This window comes from Neofelis nebulosa, chromosome 2 (genome assembly GCF_028018385.1).
Source record: "Neofelis nebulosa isolate mNeoNeb1 chromosome 2, mNeoNeb1.pri, whole genome shotgun sequence".
NCBI classification, from domain to species: Eukaryota; Metazoa; Chordata; class Mammalia; order Carnivora; family Felidae; genus Neofelis; species Neofelis nebulosa.
Window position 1 is genome coordinate 137,653,116 of NC_080783.1, and position 13,088 is coordinate 137,666,203.

Here is a 13,088-nt window from a genome sequence, read left to right on the forward strand (position 1 = left end):
TTGGGAGGCTATAAACTCCAGCCTTTTTCCTAATTCAATCCAGGCTTACCAGATAAGCAAGACTAGATTCCTTTAATATAATTCAGCTCAATCCCTGATTTAACCTTGAACCCTGACCTCCTTGGAAGAAGATATATAGTAAGAAAACAGGAAAAGTTAGAAAGAAGAAAAATTAAGAAATGCTTTATAAGTACTTATATTGGGGTAGAATTAGGTCCAACATCTAATCTCCTATGACTTCCTTCTTTATCTCTCACCTGTAATTTTGAATATCTTGTAATTACAGATATTACTTTTCATCAAGACCTCAAAAGCATTTTTCCAGAAGATATCAGGGACTCCTCATATAGTACCTTTACTTACCCCAGACAAGATGTACTGAAAACTAACCTTGACAATAACAAATGAAGGAACATACAATTGGCTCCAGTTTCTTTTCTCTTAATCACATTTCTAGTGTTGTTGACCATAGTGTTAAGTAGAGTCAAGGGGCCCCTGGGTGACTCAGTGTCTGACTCTTGATTTCTGCTCAAGTCATGGTCTCACAGTTGGTGGAATCAAGTCCTGCATCGGGCTCTGTGCTGACAGCGTGGAGCCTACTTGGGATTCTCTCTCTACCTCTGTCTCTCTCTGCTCCTCCCCTGCTCATATGTGCATGCTCTCTAACACACACACACACACACACACACACCCATACACACACACACACAGCATCAAAAGATCTGGAGCTGAGTCAGCAATTTCTGCTTAGCTTCTGATTGGCCTGATGGGGTGCAAATTATTTAACATCCCTAAGCCTTCATTTCCTCATCCATAAAATGGAGTAATAACACAGGCTTTAATACCTTTCTGGGTGATTTTACAGGCCACTGCAAATGGTATAAACACCAATGGAAAATAGGCAGCTTCTTTAATAAATTAGCAGGTCCTTTAATAAATCAGCATTGTAGAGCAAAGAATCTGTACCAGAACCCAATTTTTCTCCTTAATGGCTCTGTGGCTTTGGGCAATTCATTTGAGTTCCAAATCTTGTTTTTTTTTCAATTATAAAAGAAGTATGATAATATTTCTGTATCATGTTTTTTTATGAAGATTATAATGACACAGGTATACTAAAGTATAAAGAATATATTAATGACTATAATTTTTAATACTGTCTCAGAATAGAATAATGAGATTTTGGTGAAGGATAATCTCAAGGCCAAACACATGTGAATTGATTTTTTCTTGTTATAAAAGTATTAATATAATTTTACCTTAGGATGTCTTTATCCAATCCTTTCAAGAATATTTTCACAGAAAATCATTGTGATTTCTTTGGCAGTGACAAATTTAAACAAGACATAATCACTTAAAAATAAAACATGGAATTCATTTACATACCAAAAATAAATGAGTGTGTCCTTAAAGCAAAGATCCTTTGTGTGTGTGTGTGTGTGTGTGTGTGTGTGTGTGTGTATTTTAATGAAGTCTTTTAGAAGACAAAAATGGTATGGTCCATTTGTATTCATAATTTATCGGTTTAATGCTCTCTTGAATTAAGAGAAAGATGGCTTATGTATATAAAGTTCTAATAAAAGAGTTTAGTTAAGCAAATATGATTCAGTTTTATATTGAGATTGTTACCACTCAAAGGAGTTACTTTTCTGCATTTTTTAAAAATAAGATTATTCTACAGTATACTTGTTAAATTCTAATGTTCTTTAACCTTTTATTTCCTTGCAAGATAATAGTTGGAGAAACTGCTGTGTTTTGCCTACAACTAGCCACACGGGACTTTGAAAACCAGGAGAAAACTATTTTAACTGGAGATTGTTGCTATATAAACCCACTGGTGCGGCGAACTGTACGATTTCTGGGTATGTGTTCATTGAATTATTTTTATTGTTGCTGAAACCATGTTTATGTATAAGCTAACCCTTAAAATGATCAGCATTTTAGCCCTATGCAAATATTGGATTATATTTTATTTGAAATGTTTCAGTTTGATTTTAAAAATAATATTGCATATGACGTTCTCTCATATTGTATGACTCTACTTCAGGTGTCATTTCCATATTATTTTAAGGAAAAAAGAACACCACACTTGGATGTTTTCATATTCTTTAAGAAACTAAAAATTATATAATTAAAAGAAATTATTTACTGGGCTTATGAAACTTCAGAAACAATGCTTAAAGAGAAATGATAATCTAGTCATATTGCTGAGCATCATGAAAGACAAGAAAAATAGATTGGCAGATAAAAGATATGTTGTATAGTGCGCCTGGGTGGATCAGTGGGTTAGTGCCCGACTTTTGATTTCAGCTCAGGTCATGTTCTCCCAGTTGTGAGACTGAGCCCCGCATCGGGCTCCATGCTGAGTGTGGAGCCTGCTTGGGATTCTCTCTCTTTCCCTCTCTCTCAATATAAATACATAAACTTAAGAAAGACACCTTGGTGCTCCTGGGTGACTCAGTTGGTTGGTTACGTGTCCATCTTTGGCTCAGGTCATGATCTCACAGTTGGTGAGTTGGAGTTCGAGCCCCGCATGCGGCTCTCTGCTTTCAGTATAGATTCTGCTTTGGATCTCTCTCCTGTTCTCTCTCTCTCTGCACCACGCTCCCTCACCGCTGCCCCCCCCCCCACACACATGCACTTTCTCTCTCTCCCCAAAATAAAAAATAAACATTAAAAAAATAATAACAAAACATATGTTTATTTTTTAATTACCATATGTAGCTCTCCATGTTGCATTACCTCTGAGCTTTTTTTTTTTAAATGTCAACAAAAATGCATTGGTGATTTTATTAGAGGAAAAGATTTACTATCACTATATGGGACACCTGAAACTAACATAACATTGTATGTTAACTATGCTGGGGTTAAAGTTAAAAAAAAATATAAAAAAATTTAAAAAGCATCTACTGATGACGTTAACCTTCAATCTGAAATTCTAGCACTAATACATATAAGTATTGATAAGTTATTGCAGATCATTTCAATTCAGTAGAAATTTGGCCAAGACAAATTTTTAACTGACACAGTAAAGTTTAATATAAATTATTATTTCTTGTATTTATCAGATTAAAAAGTATTTCTGTATATACTATACTAGATAAAATTTAAGGTAAATTCTGATCTGTATTTAGATTAAGATTAAGGATAGTGTACCCTTCAATATACTTCTTATAGCAGTGGGATCAAGATGAAGACTTTGGAGATATTATGCACAGATAAGCAAAGCTATATATAATCCTACTTAAAGACTAATCAAATGTCATCATGCCTATGAATCTCTCTAAAGATGGGAGGTTTTCATATCTAAGACTGTTCTTTTTATTGCCCTCAAGTTATACATCTCCAGAGCCCTCATTTATACTGTCTAAGTGATAACTTTTCTATGAAACTTTACAGTTATTTTTTTTGCATACATCGATACTGTGTTCTTGACTCGTTTATCTTTGCATGAGAGACATTTAATAACAAAATAAGCAATAATATACTCTAAACTAAAAATGATGAAATTGACACTTTCCAAAATACTGTTAAAGCAAATTTTATTATCCCTACTTAAGTAAATATTTTTCAGCATTTGCACACATATTACTAAGGAATATATACAGTAAAGCATATTTCTAAAGACTATACACAGTAAAGCATGCTTTAAATCTCTGTATGTTTCTTATTATATGATTTTATGAAATATTTAGGATTGCTTGATTTGTTTCTTTTCCCTTGTTCATTATGATTTGGATGTTTCTAGTTTGTTATAATGGGAAGTTTATAAGCAAAATATTATTGCATCATAGGGCATCATTCTTTTTTTTAAGTATTATTTGATTTGATTTGATTTGATTTTATAGAGAGAGCATGAGCAGGGGAGAGAGAGAGAGAGAGAGGGAAAGAGAGAGAGAGAGAGAGAGAGAGAGAGAGAGAATCTTAAGCAGGTCCCATGCTTAACACAGAGCCTGATGTGGGGCTCAGTCCCACAACCTTGTGATCATGACCTGAGCTGAAATTAAAAATCAGCGGCTCAACCAACTGAACCACCCAGGTGCCCCAGGGCATTGTTCTTTGTACGGACTTTATTCTGGCGGTCAGCACAGTGGATACTGTCACGGGATCTCAGTTTAAAGTATCTTTATAGTCAACTACAATACTGGTCTTGGGCCTGATGCACTGAATATTTTAATTCAAAAGCACATTTGGGAACTTTGCAAGTATGAAGAGACATTTCCATGTCCGTATCAAATACTTTTCTCTACTTTAAACGGGAAAACTTATTACAGCAGATAAAGAGAATGGTTTGGTTAAATAAAATGAGTACATCTTAGCCTAGATTCCAGGGGAGTAAAGATGAAGACTTACCATTTAGGTTTCCATGCTGGGCCATGATGGTTGGAAGGAGAGTTTATGTGCATTAACATTTTATTGAGTTCCATTTTCTTTCATTTCTCTGCTTCTCCTAAATTTCTTCTTTTGCTAACATTTACTTGTATGACTCATGAAATGCTGGGAAGATGTAAAGAAAAAGCTTTTTATTATTTGCTTTTAGAATTTTTAGACAAAGGGAGAACTAAGGTCTTGTCTCATTGCCATTTGTATACACATAGAGTTTTGCTATGTGCAGGTTTGTGTGCATGAACCTTTTATAATCTTATATAATATTTCAAAAATTAAAAGGATAGCCATGCATCTGATACTGGAAAATTATTTGATCCTGCACAACTTTCCTGGTGACTTCCTACACAACTGCCAATGATTATGTAAAGATTTAGCAAACAAACAATCCTGAAATGTAGAACTAAGAAGAAAGCTGTCTGATTATTATAATAGAACTATATGGCTTTTTAATAAATGAACTGTTTGGGAAATATTCTTTTGGTATAATTTTTTTTTATTTTTTTATTTAAAAAAAAATTTTTTTTAACGTTTATTTATTTTTGAGACAGAGAGAGACAGAGCATGAACAGGGGAGGGTCAGAGAGAGAGGGAGACACAGAATCTGAAACGGGCTCCCGGCTCTGAGCTGTCAGCACAGAGCCCGATGCAGGGCTCGAACTCACAGACCGTGAGATCATGACCTGAGCCGAAGTCAGCCGCTTAACCGACTGAGCCACCCAGGTGCCCCTCTTTTGGTATAATTTTAAAATACCTGATGGAATTTTATTTCCCCAAATTATAAAAGAATAAATCTCTTCACATTGGTACCACATCCTCAAAGGCTGTAGCTGTAAGTTTAATTGAAAATGATGCCAAGGAATGTATTTTGCCTATGCTACCTGAGGAGAAAAATAAGTTTTGGTTCTAATGACCAATGGCATTGAATGTGGAATATTTTTTAATTTGAATAAATTGTCAAGTTCTTCACAAAAGGGGACAAAAATTCTGTAAATACTTAATTTTATACCTTCAGATAACCAAAGCAAATAAATTTTAATGCTGTGAAGATAATTGAAAAATTATAATTTTGTTTGCATTATTATTTACTAAATTGCCCAAAATTTGATAAACTAAATTCCAACCATAAAAGATAAGGTGGGACTAAGTTACTAGCTGTTAAGTGGCTTTTTAAGATGTTTTTTGTGAAAGCAGTGTAGAGATTAATCTGAAACATTCTTCTTTACTTAAGATTTTCCATGACATTTAAATGAAAACTAATGCTGTTGGATTTTACTGCTAAATGGCATCTCCAGCAGAGTTAATATCAGTCCGAATGGGTTTAAGAGGCATAATCAAAGGGAGACAACTGCTTTGCTTTATGTTTGTAAGGTGTGAAATATTTTCAAAATAGGGAAAAATAAAGATTGCTAACATTAGTTGAAGGTGAGAGACTGAGCCCTCTCCAGAGAAACGTGTCTCCTTTTTAAAAATCACATTATCCAAACACAGTCTTAGAATATATCTTCTTCTTTTATCTTATAAACCTGCCATGCATAAAACTGTAGCCAGTGGTAGACAGCTCAATATGTTAAATAATTTAACTCTCCCACCACTCCAGAAAGCAAAGAACTGGAGAGAAGTGGAAGTGGAGGGAACCATATGTTTGTAAGTGTATTTTACAGTTTCTAAAATATTTCCATGTTGGTTTATTGTAAACTGAAATACAAAAACAAAACAAAACAAAACAAAAACAAAAACAAAACCCCAAAGAGTTAAAATGGTTTGTTTTCTTCCTCAGGTATTTATACATTTGGGCTATTTGCTACAGATATCTTTGTAAATGCTGGGCAAGTAGTTACCGGGAATCTGGCTCCACATTTTCTTGCCCTGTGTAAGCCCAACTATACAGCACTTGGATGTCAGCAGTATACACAGTTCATCAGCGGGGAAGAGGCCTGCACGGGCAACCCAGATCTCATCATGAGAGCAAGGAAAACGTTTCCATCCAAAGAAGCAGCTCTCAGTGTCTATGCAGCTATGTATCTGACAGTAAGTAAGGATTATTAACCAGTCTTAGTCTGTCCTTCTGTTAATTCTCCCAATGAAGAAATTATTTTTCTCTGCCATAATGGAAGTCACATTAACAGCTTTCTGTAGGCCATTTAATTTATTTTTAATAATAGCTGTTTGTACTGTGGATAAAATTAAGTCAGTTGACTCTCATGAGATTATGTGTGGGTAGTGGTTGCATTAAAAAATATAGCCATTAGCATTTCTATTTGCGAATATGTTTGTCTTTATGTTAAATAGGGTTTAATGGAAACAAATTTGTCCCATAGCAGTCCCCATAATCTTGCAATAGCCCAATTAAGAAAACTACCCAGGCCTCTCAGCTGCCTACTCAAGCTCTAATATTCTCTGGTGGTGGTGGGGAAGGGAGCACTCTTTTTTTAGAAAGATTTTTTTGTTTCATTATTGGTAACTATGTCATCATAATATCTCAACCAGTGTTTTAATATGTTCTCACAGAACTAGCCAAAATGTCCTTATAAATTATTTTTTCCTTTATTCTTGAGTCTTTGCCCTCATTTTAGTAGTGAGAGCCAGGCCCCTGGTGTAGCTATCCGGGACCTCTAGGTGGAAGTAAGTGGTGATGGTCGAGTGCTTTACTGAGACGCAGGAGCAGAAACAAGGGGAACCTTGGCAGGTAGCTCTTGGCCCCTGCATTCCTGCCATCAGCCTTTTCCTCCATCACCATGATCTGCCTTGCAGCTATGGAGCTGGGCTCCAGAAAGTGTGCTCTGTAGGCTTTTCCATGGCTACAGTAAGAGGTTCAGAGAATTTAAATGCCTTCAGGGGTTCTCCTTTCTAATGGTGCCCATAGCTACTTTCTTCTGATTTTAGCTCATTGACAGGAGATCACAAACACAATTTGAAACCAAATTTTATCACTGCTAATGACTTGAAAAAACTCAGACTTATTTTTACCCTCAAAGGGGTATTTGATTATGGAAATATCTCTGATATTCTTAATGCAATCATGTCTGCTTATCTCTAAAAACAAACAAAGAGCCAAGCAGTAAAATACCCCATGACACCTCTACTTGAGATCGGAAATAAAATTACTAAATAAGCAACAATTTAGGAGGGGAAATTTAGCATTGTACATAACATTCGCAGTGGCAGGGTAATTTTGGAGGCCATGAATGTATGCATTTTAACATTTCTAAAGTTTTCAGGTCAAGCTAATTCTATCCCTCACAGCCTGGACTTTTTAAAAAATCCCATCAAACAGGATTTTATAGAGTTAAAGATCAAATCCCATCCTATCCATTTTCTCTTCCACTGTCTTCTGACTTCTGTACAGTTTGTTAGTTACAACTCCCTTTTTCCCCTCTCGGTGTGCTCCCAACTCTGTTCCTTTAATTTCCCCTGATTTCTTTATTCCATCAGCTTTACTTTCTGTTTCCCATTCTCAGGTACTTCTAGACTTGATATGAAATCTGTTAATCCATGCATATTCTTTCCTATGCTAACCTGCTTGATGACATGTTACACCTCTTTTAGAATATGAAGCATTCAGCCTTAAAATGCAGATTTAAAACTTGAGTGAATCAGAAGTCAGAAAATAGTTTTCATTCATTGTCATCACGTCTAAATCTGACACTGGTATTTGTATCTGAGTATGAATTGCAAATGTACCTGCATATACATATGTGATCAAACCAATGGCTTGAGACAAATTCTAGAAGACTCTCTGAATCCAAACAAATCCTGTTACATTATTTTAGCACTTAATAGATGGTAGATTTTGCTGTATAACCAGCATTTGCAAATGGTGGCAAATGTGCTAGTATTGTAAATACTTGATCTTTTTGTTCTGCCAAAATTGTGTTTTCAAAGGCATTGCTTTTAGGACAAGGCATTATCTTTTTAAGTACTGGCGAAATCTTAATATCTTACCTTGCCTCTAGTCAGCTGGCATGTATTTTAGCAACTTCTTGGATATATATACATATATATATATATATATATATATATATATATATATAGATACATAATTATCTGTATAGTATATAATTATTATTATAGAAAATATTCATTGAGAATTTATGTATCAAGCACCAAGTGCTTCACTTTTACTAATTCATTTAATGTATTACTAATTCTTACTGATGTCTTAAAATTTATTCTTTATTGTAACTACTATTTAGGTAATGATTGATTATTGGTACTAATTTTTTGAATCCTCATAAAAACTCCTTGAAGTATGTGGCATTATTATGCCCATTTTATAGATGAGGACACTCAGAAAGTGAAGTAACTCGTCCAGATCCATAGAACCACACACTTTCCTGGCTACAATGATTCCGAGTATTCCAGAGAAGGAATCACTGAATCATACTAGCCCTAACGTATGCATGATCAGCTGAATTTCCTCCTGCTGCCACATAATCTCAGCATCCATCAAGGTTATGGTTGAGGGTTCAGATGGTAGATATGTTTAGAGAAAAAACATTTAACAACACTGCAACTCTTGGAAATCTTCTAACATTAAAACGTGGTTCAGACTAAAAGTCAGGATTCCTACTTGTAATTACATTGAAGGGTACCTCTGTATTTTTAACAATAGATTCTGTTCTCTACTAACTCCTTTTCTCTCTTCCCTACACTCATTTATGAGTATGTGAGTGTGGGTGGCTGCCATGGCAACTCTGAATATAACTCCTGCTGCAAATGTAGGCATTACAGTCAGGTTTTGCTGTTATATTTGATCCCATATACATATATATTTCTTCCCAGTTTCACTAGAGACACCTTGGGAAAACTTTATAATAGAAGTGTCGGGGTATTTCGAGCTAATACAGTCTCGTGAAATGCTTGCCAGAATTTTGATGAGTAGGTATATAGGAGAAAATAGCCATATAATCAGTATTTTCTGTGGAAACAGGCTTATTGCTGTATTTAGATATATGTTTGTTTAATGTTGTGTAAGTGTGGTAAACATATGTACATACATAATAAAAATAAATAAGCCATATTATGAAGTATATGAATAAGAACTGAGAAATATTTTTCTGATGTTTCTCTTTGTGGATTAGTAAATAAAATTAAGGAACTTGAAGTCTCCTTTAGCATTTGACTTTAATTAAGGCTTTTGGGGATAATTTGATAACAGAGTTGTTCTCTTTTGCTTTACTGAGAACTTTCAGGGGAAAAAAATCCCTATGCCTATTTTTGCAAATGTTGTTGGTTTCCCAGGAAAACATTCTGAAGGTTATTTAACCCTCAACCATTACATTTATAATTCAGTGTTAAGTCACATTAGAATAATATTTAAATTTAGCTTTGTGTTATTCATTTCATATGAAGTGAGCAGTTTTTCTAATTGTAAAATGAACTTCAAAGTTGAGAATGAGAAACAGTGTTTCATGACTTTCCAGTTGATCTTATAAATCAGTGACAGGAAGACATAAAATGATCTCCTTAGGTTACTTCCAATTATGACCTTATATTGACTCTCTGAAAAAAGAAAGAAAGAAGGAAAGAAAGAAAGAAAGAAAGAAAGAAAGAAAGAAAGAAAGAAAGAAAGAAAGAGGAAAGGAAGAAAATGAAGGGAAGAGAGAGAGGAAGAGAGGGAGGAAGAAAGAAAGAAGAAAGGAAAGGAAAAAGGAAAGGAAGAAAATGAAGAAGGGAAGAGGGAGAGGGAGAGAAGGAGCAAGAAAGAGGAAAGGAAAGGAAAAAGGAAAGGAAAGAGGGAAGAAAGAAAGGGAGGGAGGGAGGGAGGAAGGAAGGAAGGAAGGAAGGAAGGAAGGAAGGAAGGAAGGAAGGAAGGAAGGGGTCAGCTACACTTGTTGGCCTGTTATTATTTTTGGTTGTGAACAAACCACCCTTCAAAACAAGAATTTGCTGTCCTCAGGATTCTGTGGGTTTTACTGGTCCTTAGAACCTTGCTTCTCTCATGTGTTGTGTTCAGCTAGGGGTAGATGGGGATGGGACAGCTCAATAGCTGGGCCTCTCTCATTCTCAAGAGATTTTCTCCGAGAGGATCTGAGAGCAGCCTTCCAAGAGAGCAGAGACCTGAGCTACAGGGCGTCTTGAAGCTTGTGCTCCAAAACTTGTTCACCATCCCCATCTCTGGACTCTGTTGGTCCAAGCAAATCCACAAGGCCAGCCCAGATTGATGGGAGCAGAGAAACAGACTCCACCTATAAATGGGAGGTGCAGTACAATCAGACTGTAAAGAAGTTGATGTACTAGCAAAAGAGGAATTTGTGGATATTAAACAACTCACTGCAGTCTTTTCCCAGAATATTAGCAGAAAGCTCTGAAGTATCATTACCCCCCACCTTGTTGGTGTCCAGTCTTTGGCATCTACATGCTCTTGCTGCCCACACAGCCACCTTTTATAATAATCTCATGAGGTCCCATGTGCACATGGGCTGCCACAGGCTGCCAAGACGAGGGTTAAATAAACACGACCCACTGGTATCTGTTTGGCCTTCGTTTAGTAATATTTTACCTAATCTGTGTAGGGGCATGAACAGCTCCTCAGTGTGGGGTACAGGAATTTGGGGGATGCATGGCAGTTTTCCTGCAGCCTTTGATTTCATGAGGCTGGTCAGGGATTGTGTTTGAAGGCGAAACATCAAAGTGGGTGGAAGGTAAAGCTCTGGGCTGCCCTCATGTATTTGCCTTCAGTGACTGATGAGATCTGGCTGCTATCAGAAGGCCATTCCTCTAAATCTTCCCTGCTCAGAAGTAATTTAACGCTGAAGTGTGTACGATCCCTGTGCTCTAGATTTCAAATGAGCAAATCTGTGGTCTACTAGATAATATATTAAAAGGTATTTAGTGGGCACTCGCTCATAAAGTGACTGCTATACTATTACTGTGACTACTGTTGCCGGGACCACTGGTATTAGTCGATGGACAATTTTTTCCTGTCAGCCTTCAGCCAAGTGTCATAGGGGATGGGGAGGTTACCAAAGACATCTGCAAAGTACCCATTTAGTTCCAATGTTTTCGTTACCATGGCCCCCTTTTATAATTTACCTTCTTCTACCACACTCCTCCATGAACTTTATATTTCTAAATCTTCTGTCTAATATGATGCTTTCCCATCTCAACTTAGGCCCAGATATTATTTTTTAAAAAATTTTAATGTTTATTTTTGAGAGAGAAAGAAGGAGTGCAAACAGAGGAGGGGCAGAGAGAGAGGCAGACACAGAATACAAAGCAGGCTCCAGGCTCTGAGCTGTCAGCCCAGAGCTGGATGCGGGGCCGAACTCACCAACCGTGAGATCATGGCCTGAGCCAAGGTCAGACGCCTAACTAACTGAGCCACTCATGCACGCATAGGCCTAGATATTAAACAGTGGCCCATGATAAAAAATATATAATAATGCTGTTTTGAAATTGTACACATACAATTATTAAAATGGCACACATACAGCTATTAAATATAAAGCAGTAAATGATTAAAGATGCCTGGATACTCTGCATCTTTACCTTAGTTTTATCTGGCTTCTGTAAGTGCCACTATAACTGGGTATTCTGGGATTGACTCATCACTTTATAATGGTTTCTGGTTCCCCAGTCACATCCCAGAAGTTCCTGTGTCTTCCACAATGTATCAGAACCAGTAAGCAGCATGAGATCACCATTGCTGCCAAGTGACTTAATACAGTTCCGGCCAACAGCAAAGAGTACTGACATTTTAGTTAGTGCCTGTGGGTGGGCTTCTTGTGGGTAAATATACTATTCTATTAAGCTCTTACAAATATTGAAAACTATGTCATAGAATTCCGTTAATATGTCTGGGGCTTCCTAGGTGTTCACCAACTCCAGGTTCGGGATTTCTGGCAGCACTAGCACATTCTATTTAGGAAAACAGGACTTACTCGTATAGGACAATATCAGACAGAGTCAGCCCTGTGTTATGACTTTTGTAGGCCCTAGGCACTTGTGTTTTCAGGACGTCCTCTGCCATTGAAAATATGTATATGCTTTACAACCTCATTGCTATAAAAACAAATTAATAAATAACGTATATTAAATATTTTCTTCAACCTGAATGTTCACTTTTCCTTCTGATTTTAAAGGAAATTATAACAGTTTTATTGGTCCCTACAAGTATCTGGGATCTAAGTTCCATGCCTACTGGATAAGTTTTCCCTAGAGATAGTGCATAATAAAGTTCTAGATGGAATATGAATGTTAGTGTATCTGGTGATGACAGTGAGAGCCATTCAGTATCCAGGAAGGAAAAGATCACCGTGGACAAGTACCATCGGGGAGTGCTTCATGGGAAGTGGCACTTGGCCTGGGTCTTGAAGATGAATATGATTTGAATAGGTAAAGAAGAAGCATTCCAGAGATGGGGACAATGAAAGCAGACAGCAAGCAAGAAACAGCAGATACAATTAGGAACTAGTGAGGGGAAACCTCAGATGGGGAGTATATATGGGATTTAAGGATTAGCAAGAATAAATAAATCAGAAAGTCACTGTAAACCAACCTGAGGCTTAACATTTGGGTTAATAAGTAAGACGGGGTTGAAAACTGACATTACGGCAGTGCTTCTGAATTATTTTACTTAATTCAATTCCATAAATATATATGGAATACCTATAACGCATTAAGCCTGAACATACTGATATCAACTCCTTCTGAAGCTTAAAATGGTCCGATAGAGCATAAAGAGGGAATTAAAAGGGAGA

The 13,088-nt window shown here is 36.4% G+C and overlaps 1 protein-coding gene across 3 annotated transcripts in view; it reads left to right on the plus strand.

Annotated features, from left to right (window-relative positions):
• The window catches only part of PLPPR5 (phospholipid phosphatase related 5), a 125,730-nt gene that overhangs the window by 40,522 nt on the left and 72,120 nt on the right, over positions 1–13,088 (plus strand). For all 3 annotated transcript variants that reach the window (XM_058716457.1, XM_058716455.1, XM_058716456.1), the window contains 2 exons: positions 1,727–1,859; positions 6,164–6,414. In XM_058716457.1, coding sequence (XP_058572440.1) covers positions 1,727–1,859; positions 6,164–6,414 — 384 coding nt within the window. The remainder of the gene's footprint in view (positions 1–1,726; positions 1,860–6,163; positions 6,415–13,088) is intronic.